At 42.1% G+C, this 24538-nt stretch overlaps 1 protein-coding gene across 1 annotated transcript in view; it reads left to right on the top strand.

Moving 5' to 3' along the window:
• Window positions 1–23926, top strand: part of LOC117530481 (A disintegrin and metalloproteinase with thrombospondin motifs 14) — a 141287-nt gene extending 117361 nt beyond the window's left edge. Inside the window, 8 exon segments of the mRNA XM_034193392.1 lie at window positions 6654–6734; window positions 7229–7392; window positions 7475–7640; window positions 9985–10117; window positions 12302–12509; window positions 13622–13751; window positions 19509–19616; window positions 23374–23926. Coding sequence (XP_034049283.1) covers window positions 6654–6734; window positions 7229–7392; window positions 7475–7640; window positions 9985–10117; window positions 12302–12509; window positions 13622–13751; window positions 19509–19616; window positions 23374–23912 — 1529 coding nt within the window. The 3' untranslated portion in view covers window positions 23913–23926.
• The last annotated feature ends 612 nt before the right edge of the window (window positions 23927–24538 follow it).

Here is a 24538-nt window from a genome sequence, read left to right as displayed (position 1 = left end):
CAGCCAGTACATTCTGAGTGCCAGTCCCAAGCCCGGATGAATGAGGAGGGATGCGTCAGGAAGGGCGTCCAGAGTAAAACAAGGCAACCCAACTATGCAGACTAAGAATCGAATTTCCATACCGGATCGGTCGCAGCCCGGGTTAACAACGACGAAGAAGAGGAGGAGAACGTTTCCACAAACAGCGGCGGAAGAAGAAAACTAGAAGGGTGGAAATTAGAGTGGGGACTTTGAATGTGATAGTATGACTAGTAAAGGGAGAGAGCTGGCTGATATGATGGAGAGAAGAAAGGTAGACATATTGGTGTGCAAGAGACCAAGTGGAAGGGAAGTAGAGCAGGAGCATCGGCAGTGGGTACAAGTTGTTGTACCATGGTGAGGACAGGAAGAGAAATGGTGTTGGAGTCGTTTTAAAAGATGAGTATATTAAAAGTGTGTTGGAGGTTAAGCGAGTGTCTGACAGGGTGATGAGTGTGAAGTTGGAAGTTGAAGGGGTGATGATGAATATCATCAGTGCATATGCCCCATAGGTAGGTTGTGAGATGAAGGAGAAAGAAGATTTCTGGAGTGTGTTAGATGAGATGGTGGAGAGTGTGCCCAAGCATGAAAGAGTGGTGATAGGAGCGGACTTCAATGGGCATGTTGGTGAAGGGAACAGAGGTGATGAGGAAGTAATGGGTAGATATGGTATCAAGGATAGGAATGGGGAAGGACAGATGGTAGTTGATTTTGCAAAAAGGACGGAAATGGCTGTGGTGAACACCTACTTTAAGAAAAGGGAGGAGCACAGGGTAACATATAAGAGTGGAGGAAGGTGCACACAGGTGGACTACATTCTTTATAGGAGATGCAAGCTAAAAGAAATCAGAGACTAAGGTGGTGGCAGGAGAGAGTGTCATTAGACAGCATAGGATGGTTGTTTGTAGGATGACTTTAGAGGTAAAGAAGAAGAAGAGAGTGAGCGCTCAACAAAGGATCAGATGGTGGAAGCTGAAGGGGGAAGACTGTGTGAAATTTAGCGAGCAGGTGAGAGAAGCACTGGCTGGAGGGGAAGCAGTTTTGGACAACTGGAAAAGTGCTGCAGATGTGGTGAGGGAGACAGTTAGGACAGTACTGGGTATGAAATCTGGACAGTGGAAGGACGACAAGGAGACTTGGTGGTGGACTGAAGAGGTCCAAAAGCATAAGGAGAAAGAGGCTGGCGAAAAAGTTTTGGGATAGTCGGAGAGATGAAGAAAGTAGACAGGAGTACAAGGAGATGCGATGTAAGGCAAAAAGAGAAGTGGCAAAAGCGAAGGAAAAGGCATATTGCGAGCTGTACAAGAAGTTGAATAGTAAGGAAGGAGAAAAGGACTTGTACCGATTGGCCAGACAAAGGGACAGAGCTGGAAAGGATGTGCAGCATGCTAGCGTGGTAAAAGATGCACATGGTAATATGCTGACAAGTGAGGAGTGTGTGCTGAGAAGGTGGAGGGAACATTTTGAAGAGCTGATGAATAAAGAAAATGAGCGAGAGAAAAAGGCTGGATGATGTGGTGAGAGTAAATCAGGAAGTAAAAGAGATTAGCAAGGAAGAAGTGAGGGCTGCTATGAAGAGGATGAAGAGTGGAAAGGCAGTTGGTCCAGATGACATTCCAGTGGAGGCATGGAAATGTCTAGGAGAGATGGCAATAGAGTTTCTAACCAGACTGTTTAATAAAATCTTGGAAAGTGAAAGGATGCCCGAGGAGTGGAAATGAAGTGTGCTGGTTCTTATTTTCAAGAACAAGGTTGATGTGCAGAGCTGCAGTAACTACAGAGGCATAAAGTTGATCAACCACAGCATGAAGTTATAGGAAAGAGTAGTAGAAGCTATAGGCTTAGAAAAGAAGGTGAAGATCTGTGAGCAGCAATATGGTTTCATGCCGAGAAAGAGCACTACAGATGCAATGTTTGCTCTGAGAATACTGTTGAAGTACAGAGAAGGCCAGAAAGAGTTACACTGTGTGTTTGTGGACTTAAAAAAGCTTATGATAGGGTGTCAACAGAAGAGCTGTGGTATTGTATGAGGAAGTCTGGAGTGGCAGAGAAGTATGTTAGGGTAGTGTAGGACATGTACAAGAATAGTGTGATAACGGTGAGATGCGCCGTCGGAATGACAGACTCATTCAAGGTGGAGGTGGGATTACACCAAGGATCAGCTCTGAGTCCTTTCTTGTTTGCAGTGGTGAGGGACAGGTTGACGGATGAGATCAGACAGGAGTCCCCATGGACTATGATGTTTGCAGATGACATTGTGATCTGTAGTGAGAGTAGAGAGCAAGTTGAGTCTAGTCTGGAGAGGTGGAGATATGCTTTGGAGAGAAGGGGAATGAAAGTCAGATGAAGCAAGACTGAGTACATGTGTGTGAATGGGAGGGAGCCCAGTGGAATAGTGCGGTTACAAGGAGTAGAAGTGGTGAAAGTAGATGAGTTTAAATATTTGGAGTCAACTGTTCAAAGTAATGGAGACTGTGGTAGAGAGGTGAAGAAGAGAGTGCAGGCAGGGTGGAGTGGGTGGAGAAAAGGTGGCAGGAGTGATTTGTGACCGAATAAGATCACAAGAGTGAAGGGGAACGTTACAAGACAGTAGGAGAACACGATGTTGTATGGTTTAGATACAGTGGCACTAACAAAAAGACAGAGGGCGAGCTGGAGGTGGCAGAGCTGAAGATGTTGAGATTCTCTTGGGAGTGACAAGAAATGGACAAGATTAGGAATTACATATCATAGGGACAGCTCAGGTGGGACGGTTTGGAGACAAAGTCAGAGAGGTGAGATTGAGATGGTTTGGACATGTGCAGAGGAGGGACCCAGGTTATATAGGGAGAAGGATGCTGAGGATGGAGCCACCAGGCAGGAGGCGAAGAGGGAGGACAAAGAGGGAGTTTTATGGATGTGCTGAGGGATGACATGCGGGTGGTTGGTGTGACAGAGGAAGATACAGAGGACAGGGTGAGATGGAAACAATTGATCTGCTGTGGCGACCCCTAACGGGAACAGCCGAAAGACAAAGAAGAAGAAGAGGTGCCTCGCATTATTGTATGAGCGCTACCTACCATGATAATACTCAGTATAGATCAGATTTCAGCCAGAATTTGCCCTCGTACCACTTCATATATTTTTAAACAGATTATGGCAAGTACATGTGAATTTTGAAAAACTGACACTCTTCATTCATTTGTATCATTTATTTCATTTTTTCTGTAACCGTTGATCTACAAAAACATGTATGTATGTTCTGAATGGAAGAATATTCACCAATGAAGTTTTTCATGAAAATGATCTGAAGGATGTCAGTAAAGTGTCAGTAATGTTGTTGTCTTCATGAAAATAAAGACAACAACATACCCTTTATCATTAATTCAATAATACTTGTAGGTAAATTGTTCATCCACCCCAACAAAAAGCCCTCACCATTTTAGTATTTAATAGCTAAAGTCACACCAGTAATAAGTTCTGTTACATGAAATAGGAGGTCTATTAGAAAAGTATCCGACCTTATTGTTGTATGGCTGGGGGCCTGGCTGCCTTTTTGTTTCTGTCTTTGTTTTTCCTTCCAGGTGGCTTGCATTTGGGACTGAGTGGCTGTGTTGCTGAGGTTATCAGGACCTCACCCTGATCACCTGCGGCTCGTCAGGACTCACAGCTGTGGTGCATCTATATGGATTGGAACATGATGGCATTTAAGACTGGAGTATACAGTGTGTATTTGCCAGAGACTCGACCATTGTGACCAGACGGGTGAGATCATCGTCTCGGAGCCATCTCATCATCAGTGGATGCAGAGAACGTCCAGGGTTTGATGCACGGTCTGTGAAAGAAGAGGGGGTGAGGTCTCACGCTCGTCAGCACACTTCCTGAGGTACGTTAGATTTTGTGACTAACGCTTATACAGTCAGTAAATGTGGTGTCCCTCACACCTTATTATATTGAGCTGTACGTTAGTCATGTATCGGCTTCCACTGCAGTGGAGTTTTGTGAACTGGATGTTCCATGCCTGCAGGTTGGGAAGCTGATTAGTAATTAAGCCAGGAAGTGTTTGCTGTTTATGTAGACCTTTGAGTGGTCTCTCTGTGTGTAGAGTGTGGACTCACATAATGGTTCCTTCTTTCACAGACTCGGTTTGTTGCGGCCACCTGGGGGGTGTCGGCGGGGTCCTTGGGTCCGAACGGCTTCTGGCTCCGGACCGTTAGCGCTGCTGGGAGCGCACCGTATCACCACCACGCCAGACCGCACACTCTTTTGTTGTTTTGTATCACATCACTGTTATGTATTAAATTCAGTTAGCCTTTGTACCGTGCTCTGCTTATTTCATACTGGGTCCTTCAAACGCTGGTCGGTTCTCCGAGCTGCGCCCGACACTTAACATTATTATTTTTTTCAAAAACCATATGGATTTGAATCATGTGTGATTACATCAGACATGCTTGAACCCTCGTGGGCATGCGAGAGTTTTTTTTCACGCCTGTCAGTTACGTCATTCGCCTGTGGGCAGTCTTTGAGTGAGGAGTGGTCCACCCTCTGTTCGATTTTTTTTCATTGTTTAAGAATGGCTCAGAGACTGCTGCTTTGTTTAATCAAAATTTTTTCAAAACTGTAAGGCACAACTGAGTGGACACCATTCGATAAATTCAGCTGGTTTTCGGTAAAAATTTTAACGGCTGATGAGAGATTTTGGTCTGGTAGTGTCGCCGTAAGGATGGCCCACGGTGCCTGACGGTGATCTGCACTTCGAGGCGGCGGCGTCTCGCCGTTTCAAGTTGAAAACTTCCACATTTCAGGCTCTGTTGACCCAGGAAGTCGTCAGAGAACAGAGAACTTTCAGAAGAAGTCGGCATGAGGAGTTTTTTCAGACATTCCATTGTTAACGGACATTTTGTAATGAAAGAACGTGCAGGCAGAGTCGCATGTCGGGCCGGACCCGACCGCGGGGGGTCGCAACAGGAAAAACACCTCCGTGTTGGAAACCTTAACGGGCAAGTTGGAACATGCCCAAGCTGTTAAACAATTTCTCAGTTACTCATTTGTTGAAAGCCATCAAAAGCCGCCTGAATTTTACAAATGGTTTTCAACACGGAGGTGTTTTTCCTGTCACGGGTAACTTATGCCTTAAATTAGGATGTTGTCAGGTCGAAACAGGCCGACGACGGCGCCTGGAAGCGCTGCGCGACGTCCCGCTCCGTGGGAAGTCCTTACACCGACAAACACTCCATAATCTCTCATCAGCCGTTAAACATTTCACCGAAAACCATCTTAATTTCTCGAATAGTGTCCACTCGGATATTCCTCACAGGTCCAGAAAAAATTTTGATAAAGCAACGCGCGCCGTCTCGAGCAGCGTGTGAAACAAAGGAATTCAGCCGAGAGGGCGGGACCACATCTCACTCAAGGCCTGCCCACAGGGAAATGACGTCACCGACGCGTGAAAAAACTCACGCAATGCGCACGAGGGTTCAAGCATGATTGGTGTAATCGCACGTCATTCAAATCCATATAGTTTTTAAAAAAAATAAAAAGGTAGGATACTTTTCTAATAGACCTCGTACATTGTTAATATTGAATTCAGGTAGTCAAGTCGAGTTAGTCTGTCTTAGTAACCGCTGGTTTGATACAAAGGCACTCCAGTGGTACCCAAGGATCCTTCAAAGACATCCAGTCATCAGGTAGAAGTGATTGAAAATATGTGAAGTTTATATTTCTTGTTTTACAGTCTATTTTTTCTTTGAGATAATTATTTTATTCATTTCCTCATTTGTAGTTTAATTGTTTAAAATTTTAACAATGTTTTAACTTAAATGTACTTTTCTATGTTGTACAGTGTTTCATGGTTTTCAACCTTTAGGACTTGGGTGGCAGCAAAATGTATTAGTGGTTAGCACTGTTGCCTCACAGTAAGAAGGTCATGGGTTCGATTCCCGCCTGTGTCTTTTCTGTATGGAGTTTGCATGTTCTCCTGTTTGTGTGGGTTCTCTCCGGGTGCTCCGCCTTCCTCCTACTTCCAAAGACACGCAGGTTAGGTGGATTGGAAATTTTAAATTGTCTGTAGGTGTGAATGTGTTTGTTTGTCTATATGTGGTCCTGCGACAGTCTGGCATCCTGTCCAGGGTGTACCCCGCCTCATGCTCTATGACTGCTAGGATAGGCTCCACCTCCCCGTGACCCTTAATTGGAGTAAGCGGTTGAAGATGAGTGAGTGAGTAGAACTTTGGTGGTGATTGTTTGAAAACTTGGGAACAACTGGAGTTGTGTCAGGAAGGGTAAAGGGTGGAAAACGTCTGTCATATCCCAATGCAGATCTACTGGACCCAGTGTGGTGACCCTGACAACAGGGGGCAGATAAACAAACCAGCCACCAAACAAAGGCAGATGAACATAAAAAATCAGGCATAATTTGAAGAGAAATCACAACCATCGTCCTACAAAATCATTAATAAACTGACTGTCATCATTTTAAATTTAAATCACAAACTAATACAGAGCTTGAAATCAGCTTTCAAAAATATGACTCACTTCGATGAAACAAAAGTCCCAAAATTGTTTTGGTTGACTATTACAGGACCGAGTGAAACAATTTAAGTCTATTGCTTGTACCTATATTTTATTTATTTTTATTTTATTTTTTGCTTGATTAGGGATGCTGAAAATGTTTGACATTCCAATAGGAGCCCGTCATATTGTTATTGAAGAAAATGAAACTTCGCCTCACATCATCGGTGAGTGTGTCTTCAAATCTATAACAGTTGTGGAACTGCGTAACAATATTGCTTTCTTGTTTGTAATGGTGATGGAGTAGTTTAAGAGAGATCAGGCAGAAGTCTTCATGGACTATAGCGTTTGCAGATGACAGAGCAGTTTGAGATGAGCCTAAAGAGGTGGTGGTATGCTCTGGAGAATAGGGGAATGAAAGTCACTTGGAGCAAGGGAGTAAACATATGATTGAATGAGGGGGAGCACAGTAGAATAGTGTGGTTGCAAATAGTACAGGTAATGAAGATAAGTTATTTTAAATGCTTAGGGTCAGCTGTCCAAAATAATGGAGAGTGCGGTGGATAAAGAGTGTGCAGTCAATCTCATGGGAAAGATGGTGCTTTACCCCAGGAGTGTCAAATGTAAAATAGTGCTAAGACACATGACTAGTTGACATTCGCAGAGTTTTGACAGTACATTGATAACAGACATAAAATTATTCCTTCCTTTTTATTGACAGCTGTGAAGAATCAAGTTAGTGGAAACTTCATCTTGAATGCCAAAAGTGAAGAAACAGAGACAAAGACATTCATTGAAAATGGTCTGTTGTGGGAGTATTTTACCGATGACCAAAAGGAGAGTGTGAAAATAACCGGTCCTCTTCATGAAGGCATTACAGTGCTGGTGAGTGAGTCAGTCATAGCAATTGTTACATTTCATCATTTCCGTAAGGATACAACTGAATTTCCTTCTTTCCTTTGTGTAGGTCATTCCACAGGCGGAGGAATCAAAAATCAGCTTGACATACAAATATATCATTCACGAGGACCTGTTACCCCTCATAACCAACAACAATGTACTTCTGACTGAACTGGACACGTATGAATGGGCACTGAAAAGCTGGTCTCAGTGCTCTAAACCCTGCGGTGGAGGTTATTAACAACACAGTGTTCATACCAATTAACAACATGGTACTGCCTTTGGTTCCACTCCAAATAAAGTGAAACAAATGGTAAATGGACTGCATTTATATAGCGCTTTTCCATCTGCATCTGATGGCCAAAGCGCTTTACAATAATGCCTCACATTCACCCCGATGTTAGGGTGCTGCCATACAAGGTACTCACTACACACCGGGAGCAACTAGAGGATTAAGGACCTTGCCCAAGGGACCTTAGTGAGTTTCCGGGCAGGCTGGGAGTTGAACCAAGGATCCTCTGGTCTCAAGCACAACGCTTAACCACTAGACTGTCACCTCCCCAAACACGAGCTAAAGCGATAGATTTTTTGGAGTTTATACAATTCAATTTGGAGTATGACCAAAGTCCTGGTAGAGTAAGATTAAATTTGCAAACCTTACAAAGTGCATTTTTGTGCCCCTGGTCAAAGATGTTGGGGGGGCATTATGTTCTCATCCTATGTTTCCTGGTGTCCACTTGTAAACTTTTCGTTTCTGCACAGTAACTAAAGAACACCTCATGGGATTGAAACAATTTCTTGGTGGTGATTTAGGGAAGGCTACAGGAAAGTTCCTTTCGAAAATGGTGGCCATCTTTATTTTCGTTTCCATGCAATAACTAAAGAACACCTCATGTGATTGAAACCATTTTTAGGTGGTGAATTGGGGGAGGCTACAGGAAAGCTCCTTTCGAAAATCGGCATTTCCCGTTGCCCATTCTGGCCACTTTGGGCATCGTCTTGATTTTCCTTTCCACTCAATAAGTAAAGAACACCTCATCTGATTGAAACCATTTCTTGGTGGTGTATCGGGGAAACTAGAGGGAGTTTTTGCAAAAATGGGGGCAACACACCATACATCATTTTTTTCAGCTTGGGACTCCGACGAGGGCAGTTGCATCTCCTCCACTCTCCCTTATCTCTGCTCTCTGTTTTAACCTTCAAGTCCCTTCTTCACCAGACTGTGAATTCCTCAAATTATATTGGATACTGGTTCTATTGGACTACTATTGGATTAACCATGGAATTGATTAGCTGGTTTCTGAATGCTATTGACACCATTTTTTCTACAAGAAGGTCAGGACCTGCCCAGATGGAACGTATCCTGCGGGCTATGTTCTCGACTCCTGGGGGTCTTAGCGTATTGCATGCTTGGTGCCTTTCTCCATTGAGGACATCAAGGATTTATTCATATTTGGTCTTGTGGTAGCAGGGCTGGTACTTTCTGGCTTATGTGCTGCCCTGATCTACCGGAAAATTGGCAAGACGGCAGCATCAAGAACCACGGTCCCTCGCTTGTCCGTCATGATTAATGAGGTGGGCAAGGCAGTGCATTCTCAGACTGCGATGACTCTTGATGCAAATTGGATGACATCTTGGAGCAGATGTGTGCCTTGCAGATGAAGTTGAAGATTTTAGAGGCCGGTGAATATTCTTAATTCATAATTGGGAATATTCTTAATTCATAATTGGGATTTGGTTGTTCAAGTGAAGCTGTAAAAAGTGTTTTTCACTGCTCAAACCACAACACAGCAGGCTTATCAGCCTGAAGGACAAATTGCCCGACTGTTTTTCCTCCAGAGGAATGTCTTGGCTGTTTTCTTATCTCAACTCACAAAGACAATAAACTGTGTCACAGGACTGAAGCATGCTCCACTCCCTCTCCCCACCCCCCTCCTACACCCCATCACACCCCCCCACTCCAGCTTCCGCTCCTGTCACTCCCTTCCCTCACACGGGGGCGGCGCAGTTTTAGCTGCTGCTGGTCCCCGTTGCCCCCCCCAAGCTGACAGTGGTGCAACTCAGGGTTGCTGCCTGACCTTCACCCACTTGTCTCAATTCAGATAACGGACTTCTTCAAACTTAATGCACATAAACAATGTCAAATGTGTATGTGGTGTCTTTAATTCTGATGTGTGCCATTATTATGGTAAACAAGTAATAATTGTGGACTAATTGCTGTCTGAGGTAACTGGAGTGTAAACATAATTTCTCCACTGTGAGATCAATAAAGTATATCTCATATGCCAGTTATAAGGCAACAAGCAATCTGTTGCTATACAAACAGACAGTGTCATTTTTAAAGCATCAGTCTTTCACAATCAAAATAATTCCTAGACTTCATTATAGCCTCTACTATAAAACCATAGACCAACTTAACATATGAGCAGAGAAATATGCCCACATTTTGCAATGCTCTTGTTTGTGAAAACATTTTTCTTCTTCAGATTTGTGGAATCCATTAAAATCCTAAAAACATCCTAAGTGAATCCTTAGTGATCGGGATTATTCCTCATGCACATGTTCTCCATCCTGCAGGTATACAGTACACAAAGTATGGATGCCGGAGGAAGAGTGACAGTCGACTGGTGCATCGTAATTTCTGCGACACCAATAAAAAGCCCAAACCGATCCGCAAACGCTGCAATGGTCATGAGTGCAGCACACCTGTGTAAGTATATCCAACCCACAGAAATGGGTAAAACTCGAGGGCTGTATGTGTATCACAAGTGTGTAACCGTGTGGAGGCATCTGCCATCATCGAATGGGGCTAGAGGTGCTCACAAAGAATGGAAACCAGTCACTTGACAATGAAGCAGTGTGTAACTTATTCTTAGCAAAATCGTGAAATTAAACAAATAGTACATCCTGGAAAACTCCTCGGACAGCTTTGAGCTGGAGTCAGTAACCGCCACTATGTTCAGAATAAGCTTACAAGCATTCAGTGAGATACAACATTGTCATTCTTAACAGTCCATCAGTACATGCAACATTTTTGTGAGCCTGTGTGACAGTGTTGCACATTTTATCTTAAAAATAAGTAAAAAGGTGGATATTGAATAACCTTGCAAAATTTAAAATAATACTAAGTAATTATTTCTGCAGCTTTGCTGTGCTTACTATTGCCGTTGTCATCACTATTCCTCGGTGTTGAGGAAGATGGTCTCTTGGTTAATTCCCAGACGAGGTGGTAGACCTGGAGATGACTGAACAGGCCCGCTCTTGATGCGCACTGTTTCTGACAAACAGGGTTGTTGTAGGAAGCTTCTGCCGGTCAGGATCTTGCTTTCTCTCCTTCCTCTTTCTCCTCTTCTCCTCTGTGTTTTTCATCCACATTTTTTGAAGACTTCCACTCCCGTGTGGATCATTGCTCACCAGCTGGTTTGGTCGTTTGCATGTTCTTCTCAGGTCTTGTAGTTGATGGAGCAGCTCTTGAGGTTGTGCTTCAGGATTTCATTGTATTGTTTTTTCTGCCCTTGTCTGGACCATTTTGCTTCACTCAGCTGGCAGGAGAAGATCTGTTTGGGAAGTCAGCTGACATCCACCCTAATGATGTGACCCATCCACCGAAGCTGGTTCTGAATAATGACACACTGGATACTCTGGAGTTGGTTTCAGCCAGGACGCTGATGTTGGCATGGTAGTCTTCCCACCTGATATGGAGGATACTCCTCAAGCACTGTTGGTGGAATCACTCAAGTGGCTTCAGGTGCGGTGGTAGGTGGTCCATGTTTCAGATCTGTATAACAGGGTTGGCATGCTGGCAGCTCTGTAGACAAGGATTTTTGTCTCATGTCGCATGTCACAGTTGCTATAAACATGGTTGCAAAGCCAGCTGAAGACAGTTCCTGCACACTTGAGTTGATGTTGAATCTCATCATCAATGTCACATTGCTGCCCAGGTATGAAAAGTGGGTCACGTTCTCCAGGAAATGTCTGTGTAGGTTCACAGCAAGAAGCTTTGGATTGGCCATGTTGGGTGGAGGCCAATGCAGGAGCTGTGTCTTCTTCACGTTGATGTGAAGACCAAGCTTGGTGTAAGCTTTGTTGACAGTTTCAAGGATTTTGTGAAGACCTTCTTCCATAAAGGAGGACACGCTATTGCTGTCGGCATACTGGAAGTCCAGGACAGAAGTGGTAGTCATTCTTGGCTCTCAGTCGGCTCAGACTGAAGAGGTTTCCAGTCATTCTGTACACAGTGTCAGTTTATGATGGCCCTTTGTCCTTGATCAGGTGGAGGCTTGTGGCCATGAAGATGATGAAGAACGTAGGGGTGATGACACAGTCCTGCTTTACTCCTGCTTCAGTTTTTGCACCACTTACAACAAATTTGGTGAACATGCCATCTTGGAAGAGCTTCAGAATCTTGATGAATTTCTCCAGGCAGCCCATTTTGCTCAGGACCTTCCACAGAATTTGGCGTGAGATGCTGTTGAACATCTTTATCAGATTAATGAAGGCAATGTACAAAAATTGGTGTTGCTTTCTGCACTTGTCTTGCAATTGGCGGACAGTGAAGAACATGCCTGTTGTCCCTCTTGATGGTCGGTTTTAGAAAGGATGGTTTGTGCCAGTGGTCTCACATGGTTGTCGGCAAACCATGCAAGAACCTCTCTTGCATTAGATAGCAAGGAGATTCTGCGATGTTTCTCTCGCACTACAGATTGGTCCATTTGGTGATGGCAACATTGCATCCTTGATGACACACGGTCATGCATGGCATCTGCTCTTCTATCTGTCTCTCCATACATGCTTATGTCATGACACTGTATTGTCAGGCATGTGATTACAGCTTTGCCTACATTTGCCTGACTTATTCAGAATTAATCATAGACGTGTTTTAAATGGCTGACAGGTGGGTGGTGGAAGAGTGGACCCCCTGTAGTAAGACATGCGGTAAGCTCAGCTACCAGACCAGGGTGGTCCAGTGTATGCAAGCACTTACCAACAGCACCAACAAGCCCGTCCACAGCAAGCACTGCACTGAAGACCGTCCAGAGACAAAAAGAACCTGTAACCACACCAACTGCCCCACCCAGTGGAGGACAGGGGCATGGTCTCAGGTGAGTTACCAACAGTCATGAGTCATCATCTCAGTCATGATGTTTCTAAGTGTTACTGTCAGTCAGAGTTGCAGTGCTGTTGAAAAACTGGATTTACCGTCCACCCACCAACATTTGTCAAAACTATGCATCAGTCAGGTCTTTTTTGTTTTCTGCTTGAGGTTTGTAAGACACTAAGCTCCGTTCTCAATTACCCATGTTGCATATAGTCACCTATAAAGCAAGGTAGGGGGTAAATATTATATAATTGTATTCAGTCATTGTGTCATGGTTCTTTTTTCTGTCACAAATTTTGACAAACATTCGTAATCCCTTGAATTTCCTTAGAGCCCATAACATTCTCATACGTGATGCGACATCGCTGAAAGTTTTTCTGGAAGTGTTAAGGTGGAGCTAAAGTTATACTACACATGTTGAACACATCACACAGTATACGTTAGGCAGATGTGACATAACTGCAAGGTCATAACTGCTTAATTCAAAAGGTTTGGGGCCAATATAGATTAAACATGGATGAAAGGTTACGTGTTAGTCAATGGTAAATTGGGTCAATTTTGAACAGAACTGATCAAATGTCAAGTTCACACAGAATTATGTATTATCAATATTATAATAGCCAAGTGGCTTTGTGTGTGTGTGTGTGTGTGTGTGTGTGTGTGTGTGTGTGTGTGTGTGTGTGTGTGTGTGTGTGTGTGTGTGTGTGTGTGTGTGTGTGTGTGTGTGTGTGTGTGTGTGTGTGTGTGTGTATGGCTTAGATTACGGACAAATTGGGGAGAGCTGACATTTGCTCTTTGGTATGCTTATGTATTTTGGGTCAAGGATGAACGCTGCAAAAATGGAAAGTTGATAGGCTGAATATTTTTGGAGAAATTAGCGTATTAACTAACAATAGTGAACAATGAACTTTCATAGGGGTACACACTTACGCACACCATTGTTTTGGCTTTGATATCTGTATTTAATTTATATCATTATAGAGTTTTCACCGAGTTTAAAGGGCATAATTTTAAAAATTTTAATACAAAAAACGTACATTTTCCTTTTTTAATTAGATGGGGGCACAAACATTTTCACAGCTGTGTGTGTACACATTCCGTGTGTTTGTGTGTCAGTGCTCAGTGACCTGTGGTGAAGGGATTCAGCAACGGCAGGTGGTTTGTAAAGCCAGCGACAACACTATCGGAGAATGTGAGGGCGACAAACCACAAACCGTCCTCGTTTGTAAAATCAGTCCCTGTCCAGGTAAGGATCCAAATGATGGTTCTTCCAATTTTGTCACCTTTTGCCTTTGTACAACCTTTTATATAAACAAACAAACAAAAAAAATACAAAAACCAGTGTTGAAGAGAGATGCTGCATCAACGCACGCAGAAGTCAATAAGTTTCATCTTCCATAATGTGGCTCACATTAAAATTAAATATTTCTTTTACAGATTTTAATATTGGGAACAGTTTTCCTTGCTTCGTTAAAAACCACATCAGCTATTTTGTATGTATGAGCAAAAAATGTACAGTCGGCATACGTTATACTCTGGCAACTTTTAAAATACCTAACAAGGGCAGCCTAAGAAGACGGGCGCTCACAGAGCTTATGGCTTTGTCAAGATCCATCGGTCCTCTGTTAGGCCCCCTTCACACATAACACAACGTTGGGCGAATGACGCAGAAACTGGAAAAAAAAAATCCGTAAAACAAAATGGGGAACCGCGAAACATTCCACCTGCTGTCGGGAGGGACGCAGGTTGGACAGGTGTGCATACTGTGGCGACGGTTTCGTGCACGAACACTATGCCACAATCATGTGGCACTTAGACACTTTTCACAGGCAGCTCGAATGTGGCCGACTGCTCTCTACTATTGTGCTAGATAGCCCCGCCTTTTCTAAGTGCCTGGCGAGTGGTATTAGATGTATGTGTGTGGCGCCTGGAATTTGGCCTGCCGAGAGAGGAGTTGAATGGGCACGCCCAAGGCATTCGCTGTTTTTCAGCCACTTGTGTGCGCGAACGGTTGTGGTGACAGCTATACGAGGTGTTTGAGGCGACTCCAATTTTTCACTAGTGGCATGCAATTCCTCCTTGTGTGAAGGGGCCCTTAATATCAGTGTTGACATTTTCCTTTCAAAGTATTATTTCTTTAATATATTCTCTGACATTCTTAGATCTAGATCCTTTGATCTTTGTGTCTGATCCTAATCCTCATCTTTGTTTCTTATCACTATTCTTTGATTGCTGACCTTCGACTTTGATCATTGATGTTTAGTCATTCTAATCCAATTACATTTTTCCGCGAATCTGATTGGTTAATTGTGTGAGATTACAAACCATAAAATATCGAATGGACATGGAATTGGATTAGAATGGGAATAACCCTGTTGTGTCTGATGATTTGCAGACGTTCATGCTGGGTTACAGTTGCAAATATGTTTTAAAACTCAATTTGTGACCGTAAAATCTAGCATTAAAGTCTGCAATTCATCAGACACAACAGGGTTATTCCCTAATCTCCCAGCTATATTCATGATTGTGGGCTTTGAGCATTCATCTTTGATGTTGATCTTGGATTCTGAGATTCAGCCTGACCATATCTCCTGATTGCATAACTTCAATCATACTTTTTAATCTTGATCACTCACCCTCGATGCTGATCATCCAACTTTGATTCTAATTGCTGAGCTTTGATCTGGATTACCCTGCTTTAGTCCTGATTGTGGAGCTGTGATCCTGAGCACTCATTTTTGTTCTTGATCTTGAATTTTCAGCTTGAGTTTGACCATACATCTTGAATGCATGACTTCAGTCATACTTTTTAATCCTGATCACTCACTCTTGATGCTGATCACCCACCCAGCTTTGATTCCAGCTGCTGAACTTTGATTTTAATTTCCCAAGCTTTATTCTTGACTATAGAGCTTTGATCCTGCATACTCATCTTTGATGTTGAGCTTGGCTTCTGAGCTTGAGCCTGACCATAAAGACCCTAGATGGTCCTTGGTGATATGTACAACCACTAACTGGATTGGTCAGTCCACATGACAGCATCTTTTGAATGAAATATTGATTTCACCTGAAATCAATAAGTGAGTACAGATTACAAAAATCACGTCTTTTGGCTTTGGCTGTCGTACTATCACCTCTCCACATGTTTTTGCAGTCTGTGCGTTTATCTTATTTATATGCTTTGTTTAAACAATTTGTCATTGAACATTTCAGATTAGTGTTGCTTTGTCTTCTGTAAACAAGAGAGATGTTTTGGATTTGGATTTCCTTGCACAATGTTTTTTAAATGGAAATTTGGGCTAAATGTGAAAAAAGTCACAATTAGAAGTGATGAGGATATTAAAGCTTTCTATCAGCCATTTCTATAGTTACATTTTAGAAATGTCAGTAAAATGACGTTAGCCAAGGCTGGTAGATATGGATACCACCTGGCAACCTGGTTGGTTGCCATCCAGGACCCAAGGCATTTCCATATTGTGGTGAATGTGGCAACACACAGTATCAGCACATGATCCCAGACCCATTCCCACATACACAGTGTTTGACCATGGTTCAATTCAATTCAATTTATTCAGTTTATATAGTGCCAAATCACAACAAAGCTGCCTCAAGGCACTTCACACAAGTAAGGTCTAACCTTACCAACTGACAGAAAGAGCACAAATAACTTGGGGTAAAAAGCGTAGCATCAAACCAAACATATTCTAATGATTTTGCACACATGCACCGTCGTGTAATACATATAAGGGGTAACAGTCAAAATTGCAGCACACAAATTCACATATACATTCCCAAACCCATTCACATTATCCTCACATGCTTCCGTCTTTCTAAACATCGACAATATCCATCACAGTCATATAGTATTTTCACCACGTGACCTCAGACCAGCTAAGAAGCTCACACATTATTTTGTAACTGGAAAAAAGTTTTTAAAAAATGTTTGCTATTGGCCAGTAGGACAGTGACTGTCAGATTTCTCACATGGCAGCCAGATTGATGTGCCTCAGTCACAATGTAAGTCTGAGTAGGAAAGATGCCCCATTACATGAAATATACCTTGAAAAATACTACATATACTATTAGTATCACCAGCATAATCAACAATTACATAAATGATTGTTCATAATAAAAACAAAACAAAACAAAAAAACAACTCTACACATTAGGACATAAAATACATGCATTAAAATAGTTAACATTTCTAAAAGTGTTATTTAGGTTAAACACACCAAATATGATGGAGTTTATTACAGTTGTGTAACAGATGGGAGCATTTCTTTATATGTTCCACTGATGCTACAGTGAAAGTGTCACGTGTCAAACGCTGACCGTATAAAGTTCCACTGGTGTGGCTATCGAGCCTCATGCCCATACCAACTGATGAATTTGAAATAAAAGCCTTTGATGGATTATCAGCCAGTAGACACAAAAACCAGGAAAAAAAACAACGTGCAGGAACCTCGGATGCGCTGAGCTTTTATTTTTCCCTTCATGCTGCACTTTAGACTTTCTGCTTATTATCCCATCATGACACAATGATAGGACAATATGCTGTCACAAACTGCTGTAGAAATCAGAAGTATCACTTTATCTTGCTGTCATCTTGAAGGCAGTCCTGGCCGTTCTTGGATACTTTTGTCAAGTCGTGCAGAAAGACTATAAAAGACCGAGTTAAGCTACCTTGACACTTGCACAAATTTGATTCCCGCACTGGCACGCAATCTTGCGCGCCAATGGGTAAACGTGTCATAAACTGTTGTAAACTGTGCGTAAAGTGTGTGAGGCTCTGCGCACAATGACATGCATTGACACGCAGTGTTTGCGAATAGATTGTGCAATATTGATGACTAGTTCATGCAAGTGGCACGAAATTTATGCATGCCAGAAAATTTGAACATTTCAAAATTTTCTTTGCATACCAGCACGCAGCCTTGCACAGTTTACGCAAAGTTTACAACAGTTTACATTGAACTTACTCATTGGCACGCAAGATTGCATGCCAGTGCAGAGATCAAATTCATGCAAGTGTCAAGGTGCCTTTACTCATATATATATATATATATATATATATATATATATATATATATATATATATATATATATATATATATATATATATATATATGTATGTATGTGTGTGTACAGTAGTGTTCAGAATAATAGTAGTGCTATGTGACTAAAAAGATTAATCCAGGTTTTGAGTATATTTCTTATTGTTACATGGGAAACAAGGTACCAGTAGATTCAGTAGATTCTCACAAATCCAACAAGACCAAGCATTCATGATATGCACACTCTTAAGGCTATGAAATTGGGCTATTAGTAAAAAAAAAAAAAAGTAGAAAAGGGGATGTTCACAATAATAGTAGTGTGGCATTCAGTCAGTGAGTTCTTCAATTTTGTGGAACAAACAGGTGTGAATCAGGTGTCCCGTATTTAAGGATGAAGCCAGCACCTGTTGAACATGCTTTTCTCTTTGAAAGCCTGAGGAAAATGGGACCTTCAAGAGATTGTTCAGAAAAACAGCGTAGTTTGATTAAAAAGTTGATTGGAGAGGGGAAAACGTAAACGCAGGTGCAAAAAATTATAGGCTGTTCATCTACAATGATCTCCAATGCTTTAAAATAAACAAAAATCCAGAGACGCATGGAAGAAAACAGAAAACAACCATCAAAATGGATAGAAGAATAACCAGAATGGCAAAGGCTCACCCATTGATCAGCTCCAAGATGATCAAAGACAGTCTGGAGTTACCTGTAAGTGCTGTGACAGTTAGAAGATGCCTGTGTGAAGCTAATTTATTTGCAAGAATCCCCCACAAAGTCCCTCTGTTAAATAAAAGACGTGCAGAAGAGGTTACAATTTGCCGAAGAACACATCAACTGACCTAAAGAGAAATGGAAGAATATTTTGTGGACTGATGAGAGTAAAATTGTTGTTTTTGGGTCCAAGGGCCGCAGACAGTTTGTGAGACGACCCCCAAACTCTGAATTCAAGCCACAGTTCACAGTGAAGACAGTGATGCATGGTGGTGCAAGCATCATGATATGGGCATGTTTCTCCTACTATGGTGTTGGGCCTATATATCGCATACCAGGTATCATGGATCAGTTTGGATATGTCAAAATACTTGAAGAGGTCATGTTGCCTTATGCTGAAGAGGACATGCCCTTGAAATGGGTGTTTCAACAAGACAATGACCCCAAGCACACTAGTAAATGAGCAAAATCTTGGTTCCAAACCAACAAAATGAATGCCTCGCAGATGTGAAGAAATCATGAAAAACTGTGGTTATATAACTAAATACTAGTTTAGTGATTCACAGAATTGCTAAAAAAGCAGTTTGAACATAATAGTCTTGAGTTTGTAGCGTCAACAGCAGATGCCAGCAGAACACCCCCTTTTCTACTTTTTTTACTAATAGCCCAATTTCATAGCCTTAAGAGTGTGCATATCATGAATGCTTGGTCTTGTTGGATTTGTGAGAATCTCCTGAATCTACTGGTACCTTGTTTTCCATATAACAATAAGAAATATACTCAAAACCTGGATTAACTTTTTAGTCACATAGCACTACTGTTATTCTGAACACTACTGTATATATATATGTGTGTGTGTGTGTGTGTGTGTGTGTGTGTGTGTGTGTGTGTGTGTGTGTGTGTGTGTGTGTGTGTGTGTGTGTGTGTGTGTGTGTGTGTGTGTGTGTGTGTGTATGTACAATGGCAATAAAGGCATTCATTTCTTGGTTCAGTCATGATGAATTGTCTTCTGCATCATAAGGTCAAGGTGTTTGTTGTACTGAAGTATTGTAAGTTGGTAGGATGTGATCAACATTCAGCATGCCAACTTTGAGGGGGTGTGTTCATTGACAGTCTTTGTCAAAATCTTGTATGTGGGAATGTTTCCCCATATGTACTGCAGAACAGTTACAGATAGGTCGTTCAAGTAGTTTGTACTGTCAACTTTTAACATGCCTTTGTCATTCTTTACTTTACTCCAGGGGATTCGGCATTTCCTATCATCAGTGAAACAACAGAGAACACAACAAAAAAACATGAAGCCGAACACCAGTGGCCTCCTGAAAATTCTCCGAACAAAATCTCTTCAAGTAAGCCGTTTCTGTTTGTTGATCTAAAGGTCCAGTCAGATGGCACGAACGAATGGCAACGGAGCCCAAATGAAAGAAATCCAGACTTTCTTTGACTTTTGTTGGCATCATTTAACCTTCGCTCAGTTTCGTTCCTGCAGCTGGCGCTTTGTCGAGATTTTTAAACTGCTGAAAAATTTTAACAAATACTGCCGAAAACCTCAATTCTTCCGTATTTTGTTTTGCTGTCGTTCTTGATGGTTTCTTATTGTTTGCTTACTTTTTGTAATGTTAGCGTTTCATTCGATTTTGTTTACACTTCGTTCACCTCACAAATCCGACGTATTGAATGAACGCAACAGCATCTGACCAAATCAATAACTAAAGCCTCGACCAGCTGAACATTTTCATACAGTAACAATAGCGTTAAGAATGTTTTATCAACTATGTACGGATGTCTCAAACGTTTGTGGCCCGCCTGCGTGTGGGTGTGGCCTTCGTCTGACAGTTCCCCGCTCACCTGGAAGTACTGTGTAAATGAGGTAGAGGCTGACTGCCTGCAGCAATAAGCAAACAAATTAATTTTTTTTTTTTCCAAACGTTTTAGTGGAGGAATGAAGCTCTCACGCACCTTCAGCCTATGCATGCACGCACACACATATGTGCGAAGGCACGGCTCACTGACGCCTCCTCAGCAGCAAGAAAGAGGAACAGAAGCGACTCGCTGAAACAAAACAGAGACGTTATTTTTAACAATTTGCTGCTGTCCGTCCCGTGATCGTGAACATTTCATTTAAAGCCTCGAGGTCAGCGTTAGCTTCGGTTTTGTTTCCTTCCTCTTCTGTTCCTTTTGCGCTCTTGATTTGCAGGCTATTCGGTGATGGGAAAAGTGAAAGCTCATTCGTTCACTTTTTCTCAACGATTTTGTTGTGAAGATGTAGGAACACGGACCCACAACAGGGGGCGTTAAATGAACGGGCAATGGATAAGCCAAACAGTAACAATTTAATGTTGTGAAGTTCACAACGGAATACAGACAAATACAGTTTTGGTACTACAAACAGTTATATGTTGAGTGACGTGTGGGCAGGCTTGAGGACAGGAGACGTCCGTCCAGAACCGAGCCGGATCCCACACGGCCCTCACTGCCAACGGATCTGAAGAACACCGGAGCCGCCAAGTCCTGGATCCCCAGGTGGCCACCGTCTCCAGCTGTCAGACCTGGTACTGCTGGCAGAGAACAGAAACAGTATAGATGAGTGTGAGTTCGCACACTCAGTAATCTCACAGTCTGTGTTCTTTTGGGAGGGAGCACCTCCACCTCCAATCACACACTCGTGCCGCTCCTGTCTAACCACTTATCTGGTTGGGGTGTGAAGCGAAGCCGTCGCTGATCACACCAAACGTCAATCCCACAGATAAGGCACCACTACAGGAATCAGACTATAAGTCAGAGTTAAGTTTAGCAGAGAAATTACCTCTTCTGGTCGCTGATTTCTCGGCGGGGAGGTGGAGTTGGAGTCCGGCCTTTATGGTGGTAGTGATGTGATGTGGATGAGTGACAGCTGGTGCTGATGACGCGTGACAGCTGTCACTCCCGGTTGCTATGACGCCCTCTCTTGCTTGAAGCCCACACTTCAAGCAGGGCGCCATCTGGTGGTGGTGGGCCAGCAGTACCTCCTCTTCAGCGGCCCACACAACAGATTTCTGACTTTGTGGCTTTTTTTCCTTCGTTCAGGAATCGTCGTATGCCGTGTGGCCGGGCCATAATATCAAACATTCACAGGTGAAGGAATATTTTTAACTCTGTCCATCTGCTTGCGAGTTATCAGCTGAAACAATTCACAAGGAAACATAAATAATTAGTCGCTTCGGTTATATAAATTAGACAATGAAAACTTGGAACTTGTTCCAGCTTATCAAAGGCAGGGATTGGCTTTTGTTCTGATTTGAGATACATTTGAAGATAAACAGCTGCGATATGAAGCCATATGAACTGATATTATTTATTTTCAATATTGGATGCTGTGCTTTATGCCTGTTTAATGAAAATATGATAAGATGTCTTGAGGTAGAGTTTCCTGCCGTAAACCACCGAAGATTTGCATCTCCACCTTTTTCTGGTCCAATGTGCACATATGTGCAAGTGTAAAATACGTCACTATAAAGTTATTTTCCCATGAAGGCAGAAGTAATTGTTTTGCAATATCTGATTATGTGGAACTGTGGATATTTGCACAGAAGTGTATACAGTACTTATTGGCATAGGTGTCAATGTATTAAATTTGCAAAACTCAATGGATTTATTGAAATACTGGATAAAAAGCAATCAGAGCTGTGAATGAAGTAACATTTAGTAAATAACAAGAACCAGTGGTGGAGTATTGCATGGGTTTGCCTAGACTGGGCAGGGGCCCAAAGTTACCTAAGGGGCAACATTTTGGTCCATCAGAATGTTGTGGAGAAGACACACAATAACTACACAAAAAGAATAAAATATAACACAAATAATTAATACCAACAACTAATAAGTTGCCAGTAACTGCTAAGGGACCACTGTCGTATTAGATGATGACTGTTGCACCTCAATATTTTTAAGCGTATTAAAGTAAAAATTAGAAATAAAACTAAAACACCGTATACTTGCAGCCAGGTCCATAAGTATTTGGACAGTGACCATTTTTGTCATTTTGCCTTTGCATTTTCACAACAATTTAAAGGTACTACATCATTTCTTGCCACTAGATGTCAAATGAAGTCTGACATTTCAAGACCAAAACAAGGATTTGGGCACTGGACTTGGTTAGATGTTGTGAAGGTTTTTTTATTCACAAGAAAAGAATTCTGTCATTATACACTTTTTTTTTGCTTTTTGCCTTTTTAAGAATATACCAAATTGTTGATTTGACCATGTGTAACGTTTCTGCTGTCTGTCTGATAGCTTTATTTTGTTTTACTTTTTTCTTTTTTCGACCTAATTGTAACCCTCCTTCTGTTGCAATGACACATTTTTTAACCTAATATTGAGAGCTCCTATGAACAACTGTGAAATTCTAATTGAACACTTGAAATCAACTCTAAATTTTAAATTAAAAATTTCAATATAATTTTAATAAATGCTTAATTTGTCATGCAATGATGGGGGAACAGGTCACACCAGGCCATGAAACAGCTCGTCAATCAACAGTCCAATTTCTTATGGCCTCTGAAAATGGAGGTACCATCTAGTATTAAATGGCTCTTATTCCTAAATGGTTAATGCAATATTTTTGTTAACCCAACTGCCCCAAATAAAGATGAAAGTCAGCCCTGCAAGTACGGCTTAATTGTGTCATTTTAAATCCATTGTGGGAAAATTACAAAAACTGTGTTATTGTCCATCCATATTTATTATACGAGTAGGGGAAAAAACCCTGACCAATCAGCTAAATAAGTTTTATCTGCAGCCCTATTGTAGTACAACTGTTGTTGAATGTCCACCAAGTGGAGATATTGCTCTGTTTCAGTGTGACACAACAACAAACCTGTTGCTTATAGTAGTAGATACCAGACTCCAACTTCTTGCAGTATTTCCCACAATTAATCTCAATATGATATTTTCATCAACTCACACAGCCCTAGTATTAATTTGGTTTAGGATAGCGGGTTGACTCTAAAGTCCAATACATAGCAACTAAATACAGACCAGTACTGATAGGTTTTAAGGGCTTTTTGAGGTATTATGGGTATTTCTTTACTTTTGTCTTCATATTGATGTCCTCTTTTATCTTATCAATAGATGAGCCATGTCTCGGGGACAAATCAATTTTCTGTCAGATGGAGGTGCTTGCCCGTTATTGTTCCATCCATGGATATAACAAGCTTTGTTGTGAGTCTTGCAACAAAAGAGAAATCTTCGCAACGCTTGGCCCTGACTTCCTGAACCCGCCACAGTCCTCAAGCAAACGCAAGACTGACAAACCTCTGCTGTCCAGTGCCTCACCAAAAGCTCCTCTAGCCATCACCCAGAACCCAGCACACACTCCTAAAGTCATCACTAGACGTCCCCGCTCCACTGCTCAGGTGCTCACCACATTTGCTCCAAAAGCCTTTCCATCTACAATCCCGGGTCCCACCAGCAACTTGTCCATCACAGGTAGGCTGGGAGACTCAGATCCAGGACCCCTTGTACCTACGAGACCACCAGGCACAACAATAGACTCCTTGAAAGAGCGCAGTCCAACTAGCACTTTAGCCCCACTCGCTGTCAACTCAAGAAGGGACAATTCAGGATCAGAGAGGGACTCCTCTCACAGAACCCACTCAATGGACAAATGAACTTTTTCTTTAATGACTTTTTTCCATGAAAGTGAATTTTATCCAGACCAGTGACGGTTACCTCATCAACTCCAGAGCGCTCTCTGAGCTTCAAATATGAAACCGAAGTCAAAATGAAGGTGCTGAAAACTGAAACAACTAGAAGACGCGTTCAAAATGTGAGGACTGCATTCATGCGTTCATGTTTTTATCTGTGTATAGTTATGTCAGTTTGTTATTTCAAGTGCATCAGAACTACTATTGAACTCGTGAACATGTGAGAAGTCCAAATCCACGATGTGGGAGGCCTGAGCTTCAGTGGTTCTCCATTCCTGGTGCTCTGTGTGTGTGTGTGTGTGTGTGTGTGTGTGTGTGTGTGTGTGTGTGTGTGTGTGTGTGTGTGTGTGTGTGTGTGTGTGTGTGTGTGTGTGTGTGTGTGTGTGTGTGTGTGTGTGTGTGTGTGTGTGTGTGTGTTTGTGTTTATGTGTAACTCCCAGATCCACATTACTGGCGATTATCCTCCACCAGTCTAGAATCAGGACTGCTTGCAAGCCAACCCCAGTGTCGCACACTTTTTGGGGAAGTAAGCAAATTAAAAAAAAAAAATCATTAAAAAATTATAATAATGTATATAGTGAAAATTTCAC

Source organism: Thalassophryne amazonica, chromosome 18 (genome assembly GCF_902500255.1).
Source record: "Thalassophryne amazonica chromosome 18, fThaAma1.1, whole genome shotgun sequence".
In the NCBI taxonomy this organism is placed as follows: domain Eukaryota; kingdom Metazoa; phylum Chordata; class Actinopteri; order Batrachoidiformes; family Batrachoididae; genus Thalassophryne; species Thalassophryne amazonica.
Note: the sequence above shows the minus strand (reverse complement) of the source record. Positions and strands in the feature narration are given on the sequence as shown.